The 23,962-nt window shown below is 26.6% G+C and overlaps 6 protein-coding genes across 9 annotated transcripts; 2 read left to right on the top strand and 4 right to left on the bottom strand.

Annotated features, from left to right (window-relative positions):
* Positions 1–2,985: 2,985 nt before the first annotated feature.
* On the bottom strand, positions 2,986–5,150 carry Crk (Crk proto-oncogene, adaptor protein). 2 transcript variants are annotated; one of them, XM_017905110.1, is made up of 4 exons: positions 5,057–5,150; positions 4,487–4,772; positions 3,738–4,093; positions 2,986–3,532 (listed from the first exon to the last, which is right to left on the bottom strand). In XM_017905110.1, exons 2-4 carry the CDS (start codon positions 4,519–4,521, stop codon positions 3,060–3,062), a joined length of 864 nt encoding a protein of 287 aa, XP_017760599.1. In that variant the 5' UTR covers positions 4,522–4,772; positions 5,057–5,150; the 3' UTR covers positions 2,986–3,059. The 2 variants fall into 2 exon arrangements, with proteins under 2 accessions (XP_017760599.1, XP_017760600.1); XM_017905111.1 differs by lacking the exon at positions 5,057–5,150 and adding an exon at positions 4,939–5,008.
* A 350-nt stretch (positions 5,151–5,500) lies between these two features.
* Positions 5,501–8,605, bottom strand: AMPKalpha (AMP-activated protein kinase alpha subunit). Of its 2 annotated transcripts, XM_017905077.1 has the most exons (11): positions 8,528–8,605; positions 8,015–8,128; positions 7,748–7,889; positions 7,441–7,679; positions 7,002–7,208; positions 6,826–6,931; positions 6,374–6,708; positions 6,112–6,275; positions 5,882–6,041; positions 5,744–5,801; positions 5,501–5,676 (listed from the first exon to the last, which is right to left on the bottom strand). In XM_017905077.1, exons 2-11 carry the CDS (start codon positions 8,115–8,117, stop codon positions 5,610–5,612), a joined length of 1,581 nt encoding a protein of 526 aa, XP_017760566.1. In that variant the 5' UTR covers positions 8,118–8,128; positions 8,528–8,605; the 3' UTR covers positions 5,501–5,609. The 2 variants fall into 2 exon arrangements, with proteins under 2 accessions (XP_017760566.1, XP_017760567.1); XM_017905078.1 differs by having other exon boundaries at positions 5,602–5,801.
* Positions 8,606–9,098: 493 nt separating this feature from the next.
* On the top strand, positions 9,099–14,250 carry colt (carnitine/acylcarnitine carrier protein colt, mitochondrial). 2 transcript variants are annotated; one of them, XM_017905080.1, is made up of 5 exons: positions 9,099–9,280; positions 10,217–10,331; positions 10,444–10,758; positions 13,729–13,902; positions 14,034–14,250. In XM_017905080.1, the coding sequence occupies exons 1-5, from the start codon at positions 9,185–9,187 to the stop codon at positions 14,219–14,221; spliced, it is 888 nt and encodes a 295-aa protein (XP_017760569.1). In that variant the 5' UTR covers positions 9,099–9,184; the 3' UTR covers positions 14,222–14,250. The 2 variants fall into 2 exon arrangements, with proteins under 2 accessions (XP_017760569.1, XP_017760571.1); XM_017905082.1 differs by lacking the exon at positions 9,099–9,280 and adding an exon at positions 9,723–9,794.
* Positions 11,011–13,491, bottom strand: LOC108551069 (carboxypeptidase N subunit 2). The gene is made up of 6 exons (XM_017905079.1): positions 13,322–13,491; positions 13,020–13,151; positions 12,820–12,957; positions 11,930–12,750; positions 11,307–11,856; positions 11,011–11,184 (listed from the first exon to the last, which is right to left on the bottom strand). The coding sequence occupies exons 1-6, from the start codon at positions 13,355–13,357 to the stop codon at positions 11,011–11,013; spliced, it is 1,851 nt and encodes a 616-aa protein (XP_017760568.1). The 5' UTR covers positions 13,358–13,491.
* A 676-nt stretch (positions 14,251–14,926) lies between the features above and the next one.
* On the top strand, positions 14,927–16,662 carry Gmppa (GDP-mannose pyrophosphorylase A). The gene is made up of 5 exons (XM_017905114.1): positions 14,927–15,031; positions 15,211–15,787; positions 15,870–16,146; positions 16,231–16,495; positions 16,562–16,662. Exons 1-5 carry the CDS (start codon positions 14,989–14,991, stop codon positions 16,660–16,662), a joined length of 1,263 nt encoding a protein of 420 aa, XP_017760603.1. The 5' UTR covers positions 14,927–14,988.
* An 882-nt stretch (positions 16,663–17,544) lies between these two features.
* LOC108551077 (uncharacterized) lies at positions 17,545–21,885 on the bottom strand. The gene is made up of 10 exons (XM_017905102.1): positions 21,707–21,885; positions 20,732–21,054; positions 20,461–20,664; positions 19,820–20,377; positions 19,560–19,735; positions 19,392–19,470; positions 18,997–19,320; positions 18,357–18,859; positions 18,031–18,251; positions 17,545–17,918 (listed from the first exon to the last, which is right to left on the bottom strand). The coding sequence occupies exons 2-10, from the start codon at positions 20,936–20,938 to the stop codon at positions 17,650–17,652; spliced, it is 2,541 nt and encodes an 846-aa protein (XP_017760591.1). The 5' UTR covers positions 20,939–21,054; positions 21,707–21,885; the 3' UTR covers positions 17,545–17,649.
* Positions 21,886–23,962: the final 2,077 nt, after the last annotated feature.

The raw sequence follows: 23,962 nt of genomic DNA on the forward strand, positions 1-23,962 counted from the left end.
ATTTTTCTTCTTTGTTAAAATTATCTATAATTTCTTGTTTAGAATTAGAATTAGAAGTAGTAATACTACTACTCGAGGTAGCTTTATTTTCTATATCATTAATTTCTATTTTCACCATTAATTGAATTACATCATTCAAATTAACATTATAATCATATAGTTTATAACCATATTCTAATTGTTTTCCACGAAAGAATAATCGTTGTAAATCTGCTTTTATATGTAGCTCCTTTTCAATTTCACGCTATAAAATATTATAATATTATCATAATCAAAATTTGCATAAAATATCGTTAAATAAATATAAGAGAATACTCCAAATAAATAGAAATTATATACTTAAATTATTTTATTCCATATATATTTTTATTTTAACGTTATTAAAACATTAAATGAATATTTTTAATAAAATAATAGGAAATTTAATAGAATCATTGTTACTTATTCTAAAAATCTAAATATTGAAAGGTGATATTAAATGTATTTAATATCAAAAGTAAAATTACAAACTTTATAAAAATAATAAGATCGTTTTCCTTTAATTGAAAATAGTATTTTTTATTTTTGGTTTACGTACTTTAAACTCTTCCACCTCCGTCAATTTGGAGATAGTTAATATCGCCTCCTGTTTACCATCCATTGTTCTCACTTTAACGTACATTTTGAGATGTTTCTATAATCAAATATACTCGATAAATTTTGGATTTTATATTTATTTCTTTAATGCATCAATCTACGAATAAGAATCCAAAAGTGTAATTCACTTCATTAATATCAACTAAATCAACAGAAATACAAATAAACTGCACCAATAGTCACTGTCACTACTCACCTCACCACTTGTTGGCATTTAGTAAGATGAGAAATTTGGCGGGAACAAATCATGGAAGCATATGACGGAAGAAACGTGGAATGAAGAAGAAATTCATGTCATACGCATACTTCTTTTTCTATTGGCGATTTCCTTTGAAACCTATAAACGAACCAATCAGGAAATTCACTTTTATAAAATGCGTCGTACAACTTGAAGAAATATTAATATATTAAATATATATTATCTTTATCTATATTTTATTTTGTAAATTTAGAATTTTAAATAAAATTACATGCTATATTGGAAAAGTATATACTTAAGTCTAATATAAATATTGTTAAAAATATTAATATAAATAATATTTAGAATTATTACTAATATAAATAATATATAAGAATTATTGAAAATAGATTAAATTATAGTAAGAACGAAAACAATTTAATGTAATTAAGTTATTTAATATATTTATTATACCTATAAAAACACTAATTTTCATTTATTATATTCTTATTTCTATACAACTTGAAAATTAAAATATATAGTATATAAGTGTTATAAATTTATACGTAAAAATTTGCATGATTTTAATACTTACTTTTTCAATAAGCATGGAATTGTATAAACAAAAATATTTTTGTAATTTTATTTCTGCTTTGTTATTTAAATCTATTGACAAAACTAGTCAAAACATGTACTCTTTTTTTGCAGAAAATTATTAACAATTGAAAATAATATTTGTTACATAGGTTTTAATAAATTCTACTTCTATAAGAAACAAAAAGAAACTATCTTTTCAAAAATAATAATTTGTAATTGTGTATGAACAAACGAAATGGTCATTTTTAATTCAAAAATTAATTTTCTAAATATATCATTAAAATTCCTCGTAAGTCATATACAATCGTAATCAATTCGATAAGAAAGTTTTTTTTCAAGGTAATTAAACATATGTAATTACATATTAATATGAACTTGTATATCTAAATAAAATTTTTAAATCCAAATTAAATTCTTTTGAAAAATATGATATAATCGTAAACGCTGGAAGTTGTATACAAATTATACAATTTATGTACTATCCTAATTATAATCTTCATTATTGAAGATTCAAAATGGAAATATATTTCTGGAATCATAAAAAATAAACAATTCCAACTGTAAATTGTACCTCTAGAAATGTAGAAAATTACAATTGTGTTCTCACACAGCTATACATAACGTACATACAACTTACACATAATTATATTCGAACACCATTAATATGTAACATTGTGAGCAGAACTCTAAAGTTGCCAGTTTTTTCATATAAAAATATTAGAAAACGATTGTTTAAAGTTTATGATAAAATTACAATTTATACAAATATAATATAATAATATGTAAATATATATTAAAATGTATTTATACATACATAACTATATCTATACTAGTTTTTAATGTTGAACAGAATTTTTTTAAAGAAATTCTCGAATTGTTACTTTTACAAAAATCACGAAATAGTTCACTTATATAATTATATATTAATAATATATAATTTACAATAATTCACGTATGACTGTAATTACGATAAAATTAATATGTATATATAGCAAAAAGCGGAACTTTAAAGTTGCTACTATTTTTACAAAACTAAATATTTTTGCAACCTGTATAATTACATATTAACAAGTAATTTACGTAACTTACAATCATGACAAAATAATACCATTCACTTATAAACGTAAATTCACAGTTTCTGCTCTCTTAAAAGAGTTACTCAGCAATCGGAACTTATGTAATTACATAGTAATATATAATTAGTGTAATTTATGTATAATTACAATTGTAATATGGTTAACAGCTCCATCATTAAATAGAATATTTTTGTAGAAAATGTTGCTCCATCTGGCACAACCTATGGCTAAGCAGTACGATATGTACTGGTACAAAACTTAATCAAAAGAAGCTGAATGTTTTACAATTTTTGAAAGGATAGCATTAATCATGTATGATTTGTTACTTTATGACTAGAAAAGTTGGAAGATTTATAAAAACATTCATATAAATTTTGTGCATTAAAAATATTAAGTAATTAACAATTAATAAAAATGTCACAAAATATTTGAAGTCACAAATCGTATACAAAATATTAAAATAGATAAATTTTATGTACCAGTACACAGAATCGCTGCTAATATAAATCTAAACTGCCAACATAAAACTTTCCAAGTCAATTTTTTTATTCATCACACTTGGAAGACTTCCGTTAAATCTCCTGATTGTCTTCTCCAGTTTCATTATCTACAAACTCAACATGTGTGAATGGAAAGTGACCAACTTTGCCATGCAATTCACCTTCCCACTGACCATTTATATTAGTCTTTGTTACTTTTATCACATCTCCAACTTCTAGTTTTAGGGCAGTTTTATCATATGCATTTGGTACTCTTGCTTGTTTTACTTTTGCAAAAGCTGGTAATGTTCTCTGAATATTTGATCTACGAGTAGTCCCCTGTCCACCTTCTGGATAAGACATTTGAGAAGCAGAAACTTGAACTGAATTAGAATTTGTAGTTGAACATCCTCCACTTTCAGGACGTGAATTGTTCTCAATCACAGAGTGATTATCTTCTTCATATTTTTGAACATATGGAACTGGGACTGAACCAGTTTGACCAAGACTGTTTCTAGCAGTCCACCATTGTTCTTCATCTTTTGATATAATTGTAAGAATTTCTCCTGAAAAAGAAAACATTATGTTTTCACAATATATAAAATTATAATCTAAAACCTCTCATTATTAATAGTACTCAACTAGAAAATTAAAAATATCATATCAAGTATCATATCAATTAAAAGCATATAATCAATCAAACTTGTAAAGGACAAAATTTGCATAAACACTATGTGTATATATTTTGCATAAAAATTAAAATATACAAACCTTTTCTAAAAGGTAAATCATCAGGATCATTCCCCTCAAAATCATATTTTGCTATTACCCTTTGTATTTTTTTAGGTGCAGGCCTGATCAATGGAGTAGTGTCCAAATAATGTAATTTGTAAAAAGCCAAAAGGTTTGGAATATCAGGAAACGTTTGATCTCCAATCCGATAACGTATTTGATCACCCTGCTGAATTTTATTTATAATATAATGGCTAACCTTGCTGTCTTCTCGTACACATAAAACAAAATCGCCATGGATTGATGTGCTGTCACGTACTAAGAATACGCCACCTTCTTTTTCACCCATGAGTAAATCCGAGGCATCTTGTCGTGACATTGCACCAAAATACCAACTAAAACAACATAATAATAAAAATATAATTCCATGAAATTCTATGTTAATTTTAACTTCACAAAAAAGGTTAGATGTGTGATTTCATATATAAAGAATAATAAATATGTGAAATTGAAAGTATCTTATATTTGATGATATGTATATATACATATACATATATCAAAATATCAAAAAATATAAAAAATACAATTTAAATAATATTTATTATTCATACTTAGAATATATTAAATCATTTATAATATAATATTTAAAAATCAACACACTTTTTGTAAGATTAGTAAAATTAAACATTAAAGGTTAATTATCAACAAAGTGATGTTTATTACTTCATTAAACGATGAGAATTAATTTCATAATGCAAAATAATGATTAAAAACATCTTTTTATTTACCTGGATTTGTCATATTGATCGAAAGTAGCAGCCATTGTTTTAGCGAATAATCGGTATTAATTCGTCAAATCAGTAGTCCTGAATACTGTACTTGTTGATCAATATATTGTCGAATCGGTAGCGCCTCTCCTATATGTGCGAGGAAAGGACTTCGAAAAAGTAAAAAGCGCAACAGGGTCTCGATGGCGCAGCAAAGAGCGCCCTTATCCAGGACGAAGAAGAACCCGGGTTCAAGTCCCCCAAATACACACACAAATCCCCCAAATCTCTTCTTTTTCCACAAATCCTGCAATATTAATATGTTCACAGGGTGGTTTCAAATGTCGTTTGCATAGTACAAACATTAAACAACGCTTTCGATGCAGTGTTTAAACAACCGTCAAATCGGAAGAATGTACATACACTTCTCTATACATATAATATATATGATATATTATAATACATTCAAAAACCTCTTTCGTTTCAATTTTGTCGATCAACTAGAGATATAGGAATCACTTGTCAAAGAGTCTTGTGTGAAATTGCATATCTGTTTCAACAATTGCAAACATGTTTGAAGTAAATCCTTACTTCTTTCGTGTTCTTCAGTTTCACTTCACGTTGAAAATTGTCAGTATATCACTCTTTCACCCAATAGTCTACTGAGACTGCGCAAAGATGTAAGTTGCTTATGTACGAACTAATAGAAAATTTTTAAAATTTGCACCCTCGTTAAAGCGAGAGTCAGCATATTCCACTTAAATCTATGACATAAAAACAGAGACTAATAATGATTAGTTCAAGTTTCTGGATTTTATGAACGTACAGTAAGCAGAGTGGAAACTTTAAGAATCTTAGGAAATTTGTTTCCAGCACTACCTGATGTTTTAATGGGGAAACTAAAATCTTTAATTTTAAATAAAAATATATTTTGTTCCCTTTAATTTATCAATATATATACAGAGATATTAATATATTTTTTTAATAAATACATTATTTCTTTTATTTTTTTCGTATAATATTAAAATGGTTGGGTTTAAAAAAATATTACTTAATTTTCTACAGATTTATTATACTCTTATCTCCTTGCACTTAACTTTTTTGTGAAACTGATATTATTTTGTTTCTAAGAATTCCCTTTATCCTATGAACTGCATTGATACGTGTTGTGTAAAGTACAACAAGGAATAAAATTCGACATTAACATAGTTCTGAAAAATGATAACTCATATTATACAGCAAATTTATCGAGCTAATTGCGTGATTAATGCTGCGCACATTTCAAAGAATTCCATTGTATGATGTCCTGTAGCTTGAGGTGGTGGAAGTGTAGGATCTAAAATAATTATATTTATATTATATTTTATACATCATTCATGGATCAATAAGTCACCAAAGTTAATTATAATTCTTTACCACGTCCAATATCTTCTTCTTCATTTGATAAAGATTTAAAATCTAATAAATAACTTTTATAATCAACTTGATAAAGTTGTAATGACATCTTACTGTATCTATCTGTTAATTTATTTTTTTGACGTACTCTAACACTGTAAGCATTTATGATCTTCCATTCCTAAAAATATAAACTACTTAATATGTGTATTAAGTTAACTATTTCAAAAATTAATTGGAAAATATCTTACAAAATTGAGAGCTTTCATGGCTCGATAAACTTCACTCATAATGTCATTTGGTTTAGATTGTGAACGAATTCCTAAGTGCCATTTAGCCCGTTTTACTGGTGTACCACGAGCACCTTGTGTTGAGGATGATGTACTTCCTTGAGAACTTTGTCTTTCTCGTAATGCTAAAACAGTACAATAAAAAATTAAATATAATTTTTAAAAGTTCTGTGATGGCATTAAAAATTCTTAAAAGTCTATAAGATTAATTTTATTTCCTTACGTGCTATTCTCTCTGGATGTGGTCTCAAAGGACTGCTATTTGTATCATTAGGACTGAAAGCAACAGGAGGCGGACTAGAAGCTACATAGAAATCTTTCAATTCTGCTTTAGCAGCCTCATCTGCGATTCTTTTATTGTCTATTATTAAATGATATGCAATTGCTAACTGATCATGAGGATCACCACCTAATAATGCAGAATGTACTTCTGCTTCCTTTACATTGAACTTTTCACAAACTTCGTTTACTGCATCTATATCTATTACAGAAGAGTCCTGCTCAACAGGAGATGGAAATAAATATGAAGGTAAATCCTTTTGGAACCATTCATGTTTCCTAAATCAAAAATATTTATAACTAATTCCAATTGTATTGAAAAAATATTAAACAGTTTAAAAACAACTTAAATAGTACAAAAATTGAAAATATACATATAATAAAAATTTAATGTACTTAATATCTTCAATGGTTGCCCTTTTCATAGGATCTACTTGCAACATGTGACATAAAAGGCTTACAACACTTTTATTCAGGTACTCTGGAATGGGAAAAATTCCAGCTGAAACAAATATTAAAAATTTTGTATACATTATCAAAAATTAAAATTTACAAACATTGTTATTGCTTACATTTAATTTTACGGAAGAGTGTTGGTACATGTTCATCATCAAATGGTAATGTACCACATAGCAAAGCATAAAGTATTATTCCACAAGACCAGATATCAACTTCAGGACCGGCATATAGTTTACCCGAAATTACTTCTGGTGCTGCATAGTTAGGAGAACCACATGAAGTGCGTAAGAATTCTCCATCCATCATCATATTTGATAAACCTATAATTTGATTAAATTATTAAATTATTCTTTTTTAAATACATTGCAATTAATTAATATTAATGGTTAATATGCAAGACATTCATAGAAGTTTAATTTTTAAATATTTAGTTTATATTTCATTTATGAATAGTTATCATAATAAAACCAATTAAAAATTATAAAAGGATGTCTTGCAGTTTAAAAAACATTTCATTTAAAAGACAATAATATCCCAACTATATTCAAATACCAAAATCTGCTATTTTTACATGTAGATTGTGATCTAACAAAAGATTCTCTGGTTTTAAGTCACGGTGAACTATCATATGCCTATGACAATAATCAACACCAGAAATGATCTGCTGAAAAAACCTTCGAGCCTCATATTCTTTTAGTTTGCCATGCTTAACAATATAGTCAAACAATTCTCCACCTGATACATATTCCATTATCATGAATATATCAGTAGGTGTGCTTATAACTTGATACCTAAATTACAAAAAAGATTTATATTCTTTAATATTTAACATATTACAATGTATATTATCATTACTCACAATTTAATAATATGAGGATGTCTAAAAAGTTTAAGATTTTGTATTTCTCTTCTAATTTTTCCAACCACATCTAAACTTTTGATCTTTTGCCGATTTAAAATTTTGACAGCAACTTTATGTTTTGTCAAAACATGTTCACCAACTATAAAAATGATAAGCTAATAGCTTTTATATAACAATTATATTTTCTAATATTTTATGTATTGCTATATGACTTAATATAAAAGAAATAATAAAAAATTACTGAGAAAGTAATAATTTACATACTTTTTACTTTACCAAATGTTCCAACACCTAAGGTTTGGCCAAGTGTATAATGGCCTATCTTAACAATTGGCTGTGGTTGATTAGATGGAATTTTCTCAGACATTGTTGTTAGTCCTACAATATGTAATAAATATCAGTCAAGAATAAAATTTAATTGTCAAACATGTTTAGAATTGAATTATCACATTTCTTGCAGAAATAAAAATTTCGAATAATATAAAATTATAAGAAATTATAGCTTGAAAATACATAAATTATATAGTAAAGTTAAAATATTAGTAATTAATCATTATTAACATTTTATTATAGTTGCTTATTTACATTGCATAAATTCAACATATTTTCAATGTTCAAAGCAAGGTCAAATAGAATGCATAAAAGTGGATTACTAACACCAAGACTATAATCTCTACAAAAATAAAATAGCTACATTGGAAAGTGTCAAGATAAAAGTATGTAAAATAAAAAGAATTTATTATGAATTGAAACCAAACAATTAATAACTTCAATCACCTGATATTATTTACATGTTCTGACACTTATTTCAAAGATACCACTTTAAATTATATTATTTAACGTAATATGCTAAATCATTTATCATAAAATCCAAAGATTAGAAAACTACCCATTACTTTTATGTTGATATATTTCATTCATAGAGAAATGAAGCTTTAGATCGCTAAAATATTTTATACTTAGTACGTATATACAACAGCGCTATCACAAATTGAAATGGCGGCATATATAAAATTTACTTTTTAATGTATTATAATTATATAAAATATGTAAATATTTTATATGTTAAAAAATTTTTTGAATTTATTTAATAATTTTTTAAATGTATCCAAAACTAGTATTGGTTTAATTTGTTTAAAAATGTTTATTTCTTATTTCTCTTTCCATTAACCCCTATTTCATTTTTCAAGAATAAAAATTAATATTTATTTGAGTAAATACAATCATTATTAAATAATTATAATTTACAAAATGATATATATTCATTTTTGAATGATTATTCTATCATATTAATGATTTTACTTTATCCAAATATAGTGTTATTTTTTAATAAGATTCAAGACTGAATTCTGTAATTGCTTTAGAAAGATTGATCTACTTATTCTTTAGTTTACCTCATAGTAACATTTATTTGTTAATAACATTATCATTAAAATGTCAGAAAAGGAGAGTCTTATTAAATACTTTTTAAGTGGAGGTTTTGGTGGAATATGTACTGTTGTAGTCGGCCATCCGCTTGATACAATAAAAGTAAGGTTATACCATTTAATATAAAAAATAGATTATTATTAAAAAATTCTAACGTGAAATTTATGCATGATTGCCTAACATGCTCAGTATATTTATTTGTATAAACTATTATTTTAACATAATGAAACATTTATGTAACACCAATAATAGTAATAATAAAAATATTTATAAATAAGGTAGTACAGATTTTGCAATTTATAAATAAAAATTTATTTTTATTATTGAATTAGAGCAAATGGAGTTTTATTTTACTATTTTGTATTATATTATAAAATCAGAATTATAAAATATTTGTAAAACTGTTAGAATGTTTTCAAATTACAAAATAAAGCTAAAAAATAAAAGAAATTAGAATTTGGGGTAAAATGAATATTTTTGTAAGATTAAATATAAAAGATAATCCCCAATTTTTCAGCTGTACCTAATCTAATTATAAGTTGGATTAGTAAGTCCTACTTTTAGGACTGAACTGTTTTTACCTGAAGAGGATTGACCCTAATATTGGATATGTTAGGTAAAAGAAATATAATGTATGCTGATAACATTAGAATTTGTACATAAAGCTTTATTTAAAAAGATTATTTTTCTATTTTATATTTGTATTTTTTTCAATTTCAATAATGAATTAGCTGTTTTTAGTCATCATTACAATTTATTATTTAAAACATTTTTTGTTCTAATATTTGATGATAAAAATAAGAACTATGGAAAATATAGATTTATATATTATAATAAATAAGCAAAATAAAAAACAGTTTATAGTTTAAATATGTTACAGTAAAAATAATTAATCAATGACATTAATGTTTTCTGTACTTCCTTTTTATCTCATTAAAGATGTTTTACTGAGTTTTTTCATTTTATTATTTTTAAAGTTTGTTTTAATAATATTCTGTATTAAAATAAATATCTAAAGAAAATCATTATTCCTAATAGGTTCGCCTTCAAACTATGCCTGTGCCAGGTCCAAATGAAACACTGTTGTATAATGGAACAATAGATTGTGCTAAGAAAACAATTACAAAAGAAGGAATACGTGGATTATATAAGGGTTGGTACATAGTACGTATATTAGTTATATATGAATATATTTCATTGATCCTACCCTTTTCTTATTAAAAAAATGTTTGCCTATTAGATTATTTATAATATTTTTTCTTTAGGTATGGGTGCACCTTTATGTGGTGTAGCTCCAATATTTGCCATAAGTTTTTATGGATTTGGACTTGGAAAACAATTGGTAAAAAAATCTGACAGGGAAGAACTAAGTCTTTTGCGATTATTTTATGCTGGTGCATTTAGTGGCATCTTTACAACTATTATAATGGCACCTGGTGAAAGAATAAAATGTCTCTTACAAATACAACATGGTAATACAAAACCCAAATATAATGGACCTATTGATTGTATGAAGCAACTTTATAGAGAAGGGGGGATTAAAAGTATTTATAAAGGTACCTGTGCTACTCTTTTGAGAGGTATGTAATACTATTTTTTCTTCTATTTTATTTTCATGATTCAAATATAGAAACTATGAAATTGTCAATTGCTATTCCTTTTTATTTTCAATTTTTTTATCTCTTATATATCTAGCTATACACAGTGATATACAACTAAAATGATGTATTTAAAATGCAAAATTATCTTATAGAAACAGAAAATTAAACTGTCTAATTTTGTTCTTTTCTTTATACACATATATTAAATTGTTAATTTAAAAAATATATTAGCTAACTGATGATATTATCTTCATAGTTATTTTTTCCCATTGTGGACTTCTTCAAATGTCTTCTCCTTAAGGTTCTGCATTGTAAACCACCTTTGCGTAGTGCATGAAAAATTCCCCAATTTTTCAGCTTTTTGGGTGTTGAACACCTTGGTGCTGTTTCTCGTAATCTATTTATCTATTTTCAATCAAATTATGATCATTTTATGGTCTTCAGTTAAAAATTAATTACAATTAAATTTTATAAAAGAAATTATTAAAGTTTGTTCTTTAAATAAAAAGTAGCTTTTTTGCACTTACGAAATGAGGATTCCAAGTAGCCATTGAACAAGTACAATCCCATGGATTACCATCTAATCTTACACTTGCAAAATGTGATTGTTTGTTTGAAATCCGAAGAATTTTGAAAAAATCTACAGGTAGTGATGTCAATTTATTCTTTGAAAGGATAATTTCTCTAAGTTGTTTTTGTTGTTGCACTCCAAATAAACCCGGTGAAATGAATTCTAATTCATTGTTTGACAAATCTATGCGTTTAACATTTTGTAATCCATAAAATGCATCCATAGATATTTTACGAATATGACAGTGACTTAGATCAAGATCTACTAATTTGATTAAGTCTACAAATGCATCAAATTCAATACTTGAAATATTCCCACGTGCTTTTAATTTCAATAACTCTGGCATTCCTTGAAATACAAAACGTTCTAACACTGGTATTTCCAAATTATACAAATACAAGATTTGAAGTTGTGATAATCCTAGAAAAGAATTCTTTTGTAGATATAATTTTGAATCTTCACCTCCTAGGTAGAGCTTCAATGTTGTATTCATGATTTCAAAAGTACTGAAATTAAAGGATATTTATTTAATTTTGTAGTTTATTATTTTAAAAATAAAGAAAAAATATATTAAAATACCTTGGGAATATGGAATCTAAGGGATTTTCTCGAAAATCTGCAATCTTTAACATTGGAAAAGGGGGGAAAGATAATTCTGATAAAAAAGTTAGATTATTTCCCCTTAAATCAAGATCTTCAAGCATCAGTAAGCCAGCTAAGTCTACACTTTTAAGTGTTAACAACTGATTACTTGCAAGTGATAGTACTTTTAAATTTGGAGTACCATAAAAACAAAATTCTGGTATGAATTTCAAACTATTCTTCTCTAATGAAAGATGGACTAGACTGTTTAAACCATCAAACATATGCCATGATATGTCTTTCAAATCACAATCATAAACTCTTAAATGAGTTAAAGCTCCTAAACCAGTAAAAAGTCCAACAGTTTCCCTGTATCCCTCCATTTCTTGTTTATACACATCATAAGGAAGTATTTCCTTGTCATCACTTTCTCCACTATTTTGTTGACTTAAAAATATCAGTCTATGTCCTGTACCCTTATTATTTAATAATTGATTATTTCTATTTTCATCACTGGTAACTGTATTCATTGGTTTAACTACAAGATTAGCTTTGTTTTTTCTTGTTGGACTCAAACTGGTCAATTTTACTCGTTCTAAATTTAAATAAAGTAGATTTAGTCCTAATGGATATAATGAATCAACAGACAAAATAATTCCTCTCTGTTTTCCTTCTTCACTATTCAGATTTTTTTTCATTAATTCATTGTAATCTATGCCTTGAATGTCTAGAGACATTAAATCTGTAAAACGTTGAAATGTTGTAGACTGTAAAAGAATTTCAAAGTCTCCCATGCCAGATTGAAGAATTGTAAACACCTAAGGCAAAGACATATATGTTATTTCTGAATAATAAAAAATTATATTAATCTATTTCATAACATCAACCTGAATATCTGATGGAAGTTTATCCAAAAGTTCTTCATAGTCTTCAGCAACAACGCAAATTGCTACTTTTAAAAATTCGGGAATTATAGAATGGTCCATATTTAATACAAGTTCAAAATTATCATCTTTTGTCAAGTTCTATTAAAAAAGAAAAAAAAATAGTTGAATCTCAAAAAGTGGAATATAGCTGATTATCATACCTGATCTGGATTTGTTCTAATCCATCGGTGTAATGGTAAATCAGCAAATTTCTGTACCTCACATGAACATCCTGGTGGACATTTTACTTCCCAAATATCGCCAATATCGATTATTTGTCCAAAGCACTCATTCTAAACACACGTTTATTTATTAATTTATTGTTCAAATAAATTTACATATGAAATCACTTTTACGAAACTCTGTGTTACAGTAAAAGACTAATAAACTTAAAAATATTATGAAAAAAATAATTTTTTCCTCTTACACTTCTTCATTTTAAATAAAGAAAAGAATTATATACCAGCAGAGTGAGGACAAGTATTAGAACAACCGTCATAATTAGTGTAAAATTTGAGAATTGAAGAAAAGCAGATCTTAAAACCAATAATGCTACACTGGTTTGAAGGAAACTGAATTTTGTTAATTGTTATCTATGTGCCTTGATGTCCCCTATCAAACAGGATGCTTCCTATCTAGCAACCTACACACACTATTCTTGCTTTATAATTATAAATAACGTTTCCACATGATACTTTAATTATATACATTCAGGTGTATCTTAATCTTTTTTGAATTTGATGATTATCTTTTATAATATGTAACTTGTTTATATAAATATTACCCAAATTTCTAATTCCTTTCCTTATAAAATATTCAATGCATGTAACTCCTATATGTTGCTAATAATATTTCACATTCAACTTTCAGATGTTCCTGCCAGTGGAATGTATTTTATGACATATGAGTGTCTGAAGAAATGGATGACCTCTGAAGAAGGTAAACTAGGAATACTACAAACAATCGTGGCTGGTGGTTCTGCTGGTATTGCAAATTGGATTGTTGGAATGCCACCTGATGTATTAAAGAGTCGTTTACAAAGTGGTATGTATTATCACTATAATTTTTATTTTTATCTTTATCCGAATTTATTACTAATTTTGAAGTAATATTTTTAAGCAAATTACAAAAAATTATTACAAATACTAACTAATATTTTATTTATAATATTTAAGCTCCAGATGGTACTTTTAAATACGGAATTCGCGACGTTTTTGTACTTTTAATGAAAGAAGAAGGACCAACAGCATTGTACAGAGGATGTGTACCTGTGATGCTTCGTGCATTTCCTGCAAATGCAGCATGTTTTCTTGGATTTGAGGTTGCTATGAATTTCTTGAATTGGGTACTGCCTAATGTATAATATAAATTTTTATATATACTAAGCTTTTAAGAGAGACATACAAGTAATATTTTCATTATCAATTAAGTATTCAATTAATGAAATATTTTATTCATGAAGTATTTTATACTTCTTATTGGAAGGTATGAGTAATAATATATTTTTATATAATAACATTGCTTTTAATAATTTTTAAATGAATTTGCAGTTTAACTAATAATCTATTTTCACTAGATTATCATAAATTGTTTTTTAAATGTACGTTATATACAATGTAATAATCTTTATATCATTTTTTCAGATTTTTGAATCTATTTTGTAATTTGCAATATATCTTTTTATAAGAATAAATAAACAAATTTAAAGTTTCATTTCTAATTGTGAAAGTTTTTCCTATCTAATTATTTCTTTGAAAAAATAAAAATAAATATTTTTTAATAATAATTATGTTTTATGAAAATATATAAAATGAAGTTTTAAAAAATTTATAGCAATAAAAAGTTTTTTATTTTTAGATATGAATTGTAATTCTGTTATTCTAATAATAAGGCTAAGATAATTGTTTATATTAATTTGATGATCATACAAATTCTATTCAGAATTTGCTTAAGTTTACTCCTGTATTATTTGTCAGGAAGTTCTAGTTCTTATCTTATCCTATCCATTGAATTGGAATTTACAAACTAGAAATTTTGAAGTGTTCCTAAATCTATCAGTGAATTAACTTTTTATTATTGTAATAAGAGAATTACTCAAAATTGTACTAAAACTTTGTATAATTTATAAGAATGATACTGAAATCTGTTATATTAATTGGAGGACCATCAAAAGGTTTGTGTATTACATAATACAAATATTTTTAATAGAGTAATTATAATCGGAACAAAAATATAACCTTAAATATCATTGTACATATATTTAATAATACTAAAACTTAGTGTATTTGAATTGAATAATAAATGAAAATAACCTACTTAATAATATTTTAAAATTAAAAATATATTTTACAGGTACTAGGTTTAGGCCTCTTTCATTAGATATACCAAAACCTTTATTCCCAGTTGCTGGATTACCAGTAATACAGCATCATATAGAAGCATGTTCCAAGGTGGAAAATCTTAATGAAATATTGATAATAGGATCATATCTTGCAAGTGATTTGTCTCAATTTATTCAGGAAATGACAAATACATATAAAATAACTATTAGATATCTTCAAGAATTTATACCATTGGGAACAGCTGGTGGCTTATATCACTTTCGTGATCAAATACGCTCAGGTGGACCTACATATTTTTTTATAATGAATGGTGATGTATGTGCTGATTTTCCTTTGCAAGAGATAGTCGAGTATCATGAAGAAAAACAAGCATTACTTACAATCATGGCTAATGAAGCTACAAGGCAGCAGTCCTTAAATTATGGATGTATGGTTCTTGATAAGGAAGGAAAAGTTGCACACTATGTAGAAAAACCATCAACATTTGTTTCAACTTTAATAAATTGTGGTATCTACCTTTCTTCGCCAGATATTTTTCAGACTATGGCTGATGTCTTTTATGCAGGACAAAGTCAAGAGAATTTTATGTAAGATATTTTAGAAATTTTGTTAAAAAATTATTTATACATATCATATATAATAAAATTATAATTAAATATTATTTAATAGACAGTTCAATGGTAATGGTAAAGACCCAGCTCATATATCTCTTGAACAAGACATATTAATGCGTTTAGCAGAAACTGGCCGTTTATTTGCTTTACCTATTTTAAAATGGTGGTCACAAGTTAAAACTGCAGGTTCTGCTATATATGCCAATCGTCACTATTTAGCTCTATATAAAGTAAAACACCCAACACGACTTGCTTCTACATTTAATGGACCTTGTCAAATTAATGGTGATATCTATATACATCCTTCTGCTACTGTCCATCCAACAGCAGTGGTAGAGAAAATTTTATTCAAAAATTATATTTTGTTCTTATAAAGGTAAAAATAAAATTTCTGTAAAATAATATTTCATTTGCAGATAGGCCCAAATGTAAGCATAGGTCCCAATGCTATTATTGCTTGTGGTGTTAGAATAAAGGAGTCAATTATATTAGCTAATGCCCATATTCAGGCACATTCCATTGTATTACACAGTATAGTGGGCAAAAGTAGTTATGTAGGAGAATGGGCACGAGTAGAAGGAACACCATGTGATCCTAATCCTAACAAACAGTTTGCAAAAATGGAAAACTTACCTTTGTTTAACACTAATGGGAAATTGAATCCTTCTATAACAATCCTTGGTAAATAGTTTATTACTTAATCTTTCAACCAGAAAAGTAAGCATTTTTTTATTATTTATATTTCAGGTACTAGCGTACGTTTGGCAGCTGAGAAAATTGTATTAAATTCGATTGTCTTACCACACAAGGAGCTGACTAGAAACTTTAAAAATGAAATCATTCTTTAAGGTTTGAATTATGAATTAAAATATCTAAAGTAATATATTTCAATTAACTAATATATTTAAAATTGTCAATTTATAAAATAATGACTATAGCATAAAATCAGTATTTTGATAAAGAAATACTGATGCACAATATATAGGTCTATAAGATATTTATATGAATATAAATATTTTCTAATATTTTTGTTAGATACAATTGTTTATATATTAACATATATAACAATATACCATGAACAGCATAAAAAATGTAAGTATATCTTTTCGATACTTGTATATCTGTTTCTTCATTGGTGTTTCTGTAATTTACATTTGTAAATTCAAATTTTTAATCATTAATACGTTAATAGTTAATTATAAATATTTTTTGCTAATTCAAAATATTTATTAAGAAAATAGCTAAAATAATTTAAATAATATTTTACAATCGTAAAATTTGATTATGTATTTTTTCAGTCTAAAATAAATATGTTCAATGCAAATATCATTAGTTTACATAGTTCATCGTATCAAAATATTGTATGTATAAAGTAATCAATACTATATGGATTCTTAAACTGTATATTTTCTTTTAAAATACAAATAAAAGGATCAATAATTTATTAGAAAGGAATTTGCACAATATGTAAAAATGTTAAAATTTTTTAAATCCTATGTACTTAAATTAAAAATTGATTATTTAAATAAACATATACTTGATTATTTAACATGCTTTAAATTTGTAAATAGTTGTACCATCATTTACAAGGAACAAATGTAACAGTATTATTAAAAAAAAAAAAAAACAAAAAAAAATGTATGTTCATTCCTGTTTTATATACAAATACGATCAGCATCTAACTTTTAATAATGTTAATCTGGTTATGAAGATATTAGAAAACACGCGCGTAAAAAACGAATAATTTTATAAAAATAGATCATGTACAGTCTTTTCTTGTTTCAAACCTTCAATTAGCTACTATACTAATTCCTAAAGTACTATATCAATTAGCTTTAAAGCTTTGTTTCATGTTTAACCCTGTTTCTGAACAATTGACTTGGACGAAGTAGCCCTTGAGAATTATTTAAATAAGAATTTCCAGACATTATAACAGCTGCTGTTGGATCTGGATTTAAAAATTCAGTTTTATTATCTTCGAATGCAAAACGTTGCTGCTGTTGTTGTTGCGTTTCACCATGATTATTAGATCCATGACTGTTTTTCATACGATAATGTACTTCAGAATCTGTCTCTTCTTCATTATCTGCACTATCTACATCTCCTAGAAAATATTAAATACGTACATGAATTTGGGAAATTAAATATAAAATTGTACAAAGGTACATTAAAAAAATAATTTATCTAAATAATAAAAAAACATAAATGAAACTCACCATCAGAACTATTAGTAGATGGTAAATAGAAACGCGAGGCTGGAACTTTGTTATTTCCTACACGTCGTTCTCGTTCTCTGGCAGTGCTATTTGGATGATGATACTTAAATTCACGCGGTAAAGTATAACTTCGGGGTAATGATACTTGACTACCTTCCATGTCACTAAGTTCTCCTTCTACCTCTCCTTCGCCTTTAGAACTTTCTTCTCCACCATTTTGACTTAAATGTAATATGATACATAAGTACATACAAACACATATATGCGCATGCATAATATATATAAATATAATTTTATAAATCTTTTATATTTTAATATTTAATTACCGATGATTAACATGAGTAGATGGTGTCCAATGAGTAAAATGATGAGGAAGACATCGTGGTGCGAGTAATATTTCTGGGGTGTCTGCTCTCTCTCTTTGTGTTGTCCTCCACGAATTTGAAGGGTGAACGTTTGGATAATAAGAAGAAGATGGTGGTGGAGGTAAAAGACAATGCATTTTTACCGGTGGCCACGAAGATAGAGTTACTCCTCCATTTTGATCACCTACTGACGGTTCAGACGTGAATAAAGGAGAACTAGGCGAAGTGTGCAACTTTGTATTAGGTGGTGGTTGTTGATTTGAGGCAGGCGATGATGAAAATGATGATGCTGAAGCTGATGGTGGAGGAAATAACTTCCCCTCTTTTATTTCCTCTTGTATAGCTCTTAATTCTCGTAATTGTTGTTGTTTTTTTTCTTGAAGTTTTTCTCTTATTAAATTTACACTTAGCGAGCCAGCAGTTCCAGCATCTGTTCCAATTTTTTGCTCATTTGACTGATCATTCTACCTCAAAATAATAAATACTTGATGTAAGTTAAAGAAAAAATATACGAAAGTACAAAATAAAAGTAAATTTCATACAATATTAATTCCCTTTCTCTCTTTTTTTTGTTATTAATAATGTAATAATTTAATATTACCTGTATTACACCAGAATTTACAGATTTCTTCCAAAATGGGATTAACTGACGTGAATTACTATTCACACCAAGCCACTGTTTTGACTCACCCACAGTATTTATGGGTGTTGTAACAGTCCCAGTTTGAGATTGTGGGGGTGGAGGAGGTACAAATGTTGTTGGCTTTTTCTTTTTACGATTTGGATTTACTACAGCTGGATTTGCAAAACGACAATTGAATACCCCTGGTATTCCACCATTACTTAATTTAACTCTTCGCACCCCTACATTCATACTTAATTTTTTGTCTTCTGTATATTCTATTTGTTTTTCCTCAAGATTATCCTATAAATATAATCCTTTTGTTAAAATTACTATCTACATTATTTTTGAAAACTTGATTTTTAATATCATACCTGGTTTGATAATGCCGTGAGATTCGAGGCCGTCATTCTGCCACCAGCTTCATACCTTAATCTTCGTACGTGAAAAAACCTAGTATTTTAAATAAATTTGTTGACTATTGTTTGCATTAAATTTATTAAATAATGTGTATTGTTTGATTTAATTACGTTTATAATTACCTATAATACAGACCCATAAAAAACATACCACCAAAGAATAAAGCTAATAGAGTAAGTACTAAAGTTACAGGGTTTGGATGATGCTGGTGTGGAAAAAGGTCAGTTCTATTGACACCAACTATCCATACACCAATGAGCAAACTATTCTCCAAAAACATTACCGTATAAAATATTACCTATATAAATATATTAAATATAATAAATTTAATTCACTTTTGAAAATATTAATATTAAAAGTACAACATGTATTAACAACTTACCATTTTTTGACGATGATTCGTTTCGTGCAAATTTACATATGCAAATATATAAACAAATGCAAGAAGTGAAGCTAATGACGTTTTTCTTAAAATAGGTAAATGTTCACCACCGTGAAAAAGACCATCTGGAGTAAGTAGTAACCACATCAACATTGATAACCAGTGGAGAGCCATAACAATTAGCAACCACTGTCCACCATAGAGCGAGGCATAAGCTACTAATACTCCTACTCTAGCGCTTACAGTTCCTAAACGCCATGCTAGTTGTGCCAGCACACCTAGCCATGTCAATACCAAACGCTCTAAATTACGAAGACGTGCTGCACCTTTGCTAAAACTAGCCACTGCCCAACATACACTCCACAAAGATAGACCAGCAGATACTGCAGTCAATTTGGCTAACTTATCACTGTCCCTACTTTCACTTTCTTTTGTTTTTCCAACATCAGTATTTGTATCATTATTGACTCCAATTGACAACAAATATAACTGCAGAAGCAACATTGGTGCAGCTTCACAGAATGCATGAATAAGTCGTAATACACAAAGTTCTCTCACCTAATAACACAAAATCATTAGTTTTATATAAGTGTTATATAAATTATATTATATTTATCAGCAAATCTTTACTTGCTTCTCACCTCATGTTTAACATAAGTTAGATTAACTGGAATAAATAATTTAAAATATCTCCATAATACTCCAACTTGGGTTGAATGCAGTAATAAAACACACCATATTGTCCAGTTTCCATTTTCTTTCTTTCCATTAATATTGCAATCGTTAATATTGTTACCAGTTAGTTTACCTCTGGCACCCCATAAATACCATCGTACACTAATAATCTAAAATTAATGAAAAGTAAATTAACTACATCAAATAAAAATTTGATTACTTAATTTATATACTGACCTGAGAAATAATTAATGAAGTAGCTATAAGAACAATACTTAAAGGAAAAAGGATTGCAGGAGCTACAGAATGTTGAGCAAGGGCATATACCATTGCAAAGTCAAAAACAACGTCACAAAAATATGATGCTAGAGAGATTATGTTGAATAATACATCACACAGTGGTAAAAATTCGTGCTGATGTTGTGTCTGCAGATGCTGGGCCATAATGGGCTTTTGTTATCCATTTGGATTATCCAGCACCTTTTCTTTTTGTCAACCTATGCCACACATTCCACAATGTAGCAATTGTCTCATACAAAGAAAAAAAAACTGTATTCTAGCTGAAATTTAAATTGTTTTAATAAATTATAAAATTATTATTAAAAAATTAAAATTTTTTTTTGTTTTAATTTGGAAAAGAATTATAGTGTAGTATAGTATTTCAAACTATTATATCAGGTATTGAATAATGTATTAATGTTAAACAGAAATCTTATATTAGTAAATTATTAAATATAATTCATACTGATTTTTATTTGAAAACAAAAATATTCCTTTATATTTTTACCATAAAAATAAATGTTTTAGCATGCTCCTAAAGTTATTAAAGCTAATTGTAAATCTGCAGGTAGTTAATAATTAATAGCTCTGAATTCAAATAAATTACATTTTGTGTAAATCACTGTGCATTAATATTATCACTTATATTTTCACTTCGCATTTATTTATATATGACAACATTAAAAACTCCAAACATAAAGTTACAATCAATAGAACAATATGTTATTACAATAAGAAACTGATATTAACATTTAAAAAATTTTAAATAAAAAATTTTCCCACGAGCTCTATACAGTTATAGAAAATGTATTAGTCACTTAATAGAAAGCAATAAAATAAAAATTTAAATAATTTGATATAAAGAAATTGTTATTACTAAAATATAAAAGAAAAAAGAAACTGCAAAGCGTAGGAGGAAGCGAATTTGCTTACCACATTCCTCAGATGTCACCGAATGAGTAATCACAAAAGTAACATTCTCATCTAGATGCTGCCCTCGCAAGAGCTTGGACCAACGTTGGAATGCGAAGAATTTATCTGTATACTTCGCGGACGCTTTGAAAAATAAACTATTTTTCACCGGCTACTTATGATTCGAATTATTTTCTGGTTGCGTAGATACATGGTTTTATTAATTTACGTTTAAAATGATGTTGATACAAGAGACAACTACGGAAACTATATAACATTGCACTTATCGTTGCTCCACTAACTCTAAAACGCAAGATTGTCGACCAAGTAGTGAGATTCCAAACAGTGGTTCTCACCTATAACTTCGCGTAAAAATGATTAATCAATCTTTCGCATTCTTCGTCAGTAGCTCTCATATTCTTATTTGAAATTTATTATATCGAATCTACCAAATACATGTAAAAATATAATAAAAATGAAAATCATAAAAAAAATGTTTATAATTTTACCAATTACGACTTTACAATTTGATATTCAAATTTTGAATTTATTAATAAAATTTTCAAATGGAATCTTATATGAATGTATTCAAAAATATAAATATCGATATTAACATTTATTTATTTCCGTGATTATTTCGTATCTTTTGAGGAATATAATTATAATTGTATAAATAATGTCTTTTAATGTCTTTATATGATGAAAATTTGTATTTATGTGATTAAAATTGACAATTATTTATTCACATATTCATTATTTCTTTTATCGTTTACTGTAAATACGCATTACATTCTTTTTAAATATGTTACAATTTATAATGGATTAAAGTAGAGCATTCTTATAAATTGAATTTCAGTGATTTCAAAATCAATTAAAATTGTGTACATAAAAAGTGTTTAGAAATTGAATTTTTTTGCCATTACATTATATATTTTTCTATATATAAGTTAGTAAATTTTATAAAATTGTCCTAAGGCCACTTTTCCCAAGGTCATTAAATTTTTAGTTTGGTCAAATATTTCACTACATAAATTAATAATAATATTCAAAGTCGCTCATTGAATTAAATTTGTAACTAATGAGAGAAAGAAGATGATTAAATTATTAAAAATTATTTTGTTATAATAATTATATTAATAAATAATACTTATTACGTATTGTACCGTAATATATAATCCTTCTAAATATAAAGTTAAAAAAACGAATTACATTTCATTTTACTCCAAATAGCATAAAAACATTCGGATGCATAGCAGTTCAAAAATTATATCGAATATTAAAGTTATAATAATAGATTTAGGAATGTCTAAAATTGTTATATTTTTAGTCAATTTTTATATAGTTTAGTTATCTAAATCAATAAAAGATGAGTGTAATTTAATTAGAAATTTTATGAACATAAAGATGATATTCCTAAATCTATCAGAATTTTGAAGGTAAAGGAATAAGTACATGCCTTAGTGCAATTTGATGTTACGAAAACGTGAATTTTCATAAGTATATATCAATGCTGATGTACTTTAAAAATACCTCTTGCATATTTCATTCACTTACAATATGATAAAATATGATTATAATAAAAACTCTGCTTGCACAACAGGTTTTTTACATTATAAAATTATTTTCAGTTAAAACTAAGATAAAAAGACATTCATATGAAAATGAAATGCCGATTTGTAAAATCAGTCTTACAGTTTAAAAATCAGATTTTCCTACCTATTCCACAAGTAGGAGTATTTTGAGTATATTGAAATGAAAAGAGAAAACGGCAACAGCAATATATGTACAAAGAAGAAAGTTCCGAATACTATCCTCGGAGATGTATGAGTATTAATACGTATAAATATCTGGCAGCGTGTTAAGAAATGACGGTACATATACTCTCTCATATGTTAAAAAATATGTTCAAACAAATTAATACAAAGTGTTGTTTAATAGCTAAGGAATTTGGGCAATCTATGATTGAGTTTACATTCTGTGAAAAAAATATTCAAAAAAAGAATTCCTATGTTGTTTTGAATACAATTTTATAGATACTGTAGAATCGTATCAATAAATAATTGTTCACCTTTATATCTTACATGTAAAGTGAAGCGCAGATTTTCAATTTCATACTTAAAAAGTCGTGCCACACTTATCTGATTTATACAGTAAATAATTCTAGTTTCTTTAAAGATAACGTAACTTATAGAACTAAGAAACAGAATGCACTTAAATAAGGCGAAGTTGTAAACCTAGTTACTCTTAAAAAAGAAAAAAAAAAAAAAAAAAAAAAAA

The sequence above is a fragment of the Eufriesea mexicana genome, unplaced genomic scaffold (assembly GCF_001483705.2).
Source record: "Eufriesea mexicana isolate 0111107269 unplaced genomic scaffold, ASM148370v2 scaffold3653, whole genome shotgun sequence".
Lineage (NCBI taxonomy): Eukaryota > Metazoa > Arthropoda > Insecta > Hymenoptera > Apidae > Eufriesea > Eufriesea mexicana.

Bases quoted from the DNA above. Each gene is read 5' to 3' on its own strand.
- Crk (XM_017905110.1), bottom strand. From the start codon at position 4,521: ATGGCTGCTACTTTCGATCAATATGACAAATCCAG. The intron at 4,094-4,486 runs GTAAATAAAAAG...ATGTTGTTTTAG, and splicing joins GATCAATATGACAAATCCAG to TTGGTATTTTGGTGCAATGT. The intron at 3,533-3,737 runs GTTTGTATATTT...TTTCTTTTTCAG, and splicing joins TGATTTACCTTTTAGAAAAG to GAGAAATTCTTACAATTATA.
- AMPKalpha (XM_017905077.1), bottom strand. From the start codon at position 8,117: ATGTCTGAGAAAATTCCATCTAATCAACCACAGCCAATTGTTAAGATA. The intron at 7,680-7,747 runs GTGAGTAATGAT...TTTGTAATTTAG, and splicing joins CATCCTCATATTATTAAATT to GTATCAAGTTATAAGCACAC. The intron at 5,677-5,743 runs GTGCGCAGCATT...ATCATTTTTCAG, and splicing joins ACAATGGAATTCTTTGAAAT to AACTATGTTAATGTCGAATT.
- colt (XM_017905080.1), top strand. From the start codon at position 9,185: ATGTCAGAAAAGGAGAGTCTTATTAAATACTTTTTAAGTGGAGGTTTT. The intron at 10,332-10,443 runs GTTGGTACATAG...TTTTTTCTTTAG, and splicing joins AATACGTGGATTATATAAGG to GTATGGGTGCACCTTTATGT. The intron at 13,903-14,033 runs GTATGTATTATC...ATAATATTTAAG, and splicing joins AAAGAGTCGTTTACAAAGTG to CTCCAGATGGTACTTTTAAA.
- LOC108551069 (XM_017905079.1), bottom strand. From the start codon at position 13,357: ATGACGGTTGTTCTAATACTTGTCCTCACTCTGCTG. The intron at 12,751-12,819 runs GTTGATGTTATG...TCTTTGCCTTAG, and splicing joins AACTTCCATCAGATATTCAG to GTGTTTACAATTCTTCAATC. The intron at 11,185-11,306 runs GTAAGTGCAAAA...GATTGAAAATAG, and splicing joins CTACTTGGAATCCTCATTTC to ATAAATAGATTACGAGAAAC.
- Gmppa (XM_017905114.1), top strand. From the start codon at position 14,989: ATGATACTGAAATCTGTTATATTAATTGGAGGACCATCAAAAG. The intron at 16,147-16,230 runs GTAGAGAAAATT...TTTCATTTGCAG, and splicing joins CTGTCCATCCAACAGCAGTG to ATAGGCCCAAATGTAAGCAT. The intron at 16,496-16,561 runs GTAAATAGTTTA...TTTATATTTCAG, and splicing joins TCCTTCTATAACAATCCTTG to GTACTAGCGTACGTTTGGCA.
- LOC108551077 (XM_017905102.1), bottom strand. From the start codon at position 20,938: ATGGCCCAGCATCTGCAGACACAACATCAGCACGAATTTTTACCACTG. The intron at 20,378-20,460 runs GTGAGAAGCAAG...TTGTGTTATTAG, and splicing joins TAACTTATGTTAAACATGAG to GTGAGAGAACTTTGTGTATT. The intron at 17,919-18,030 runs GTGAGTTTCATT...AATATTTTCTAG, and splicing joins ATCTACTAATAGTTCTGATG to GAGATGTAGATAGTGCAGAT.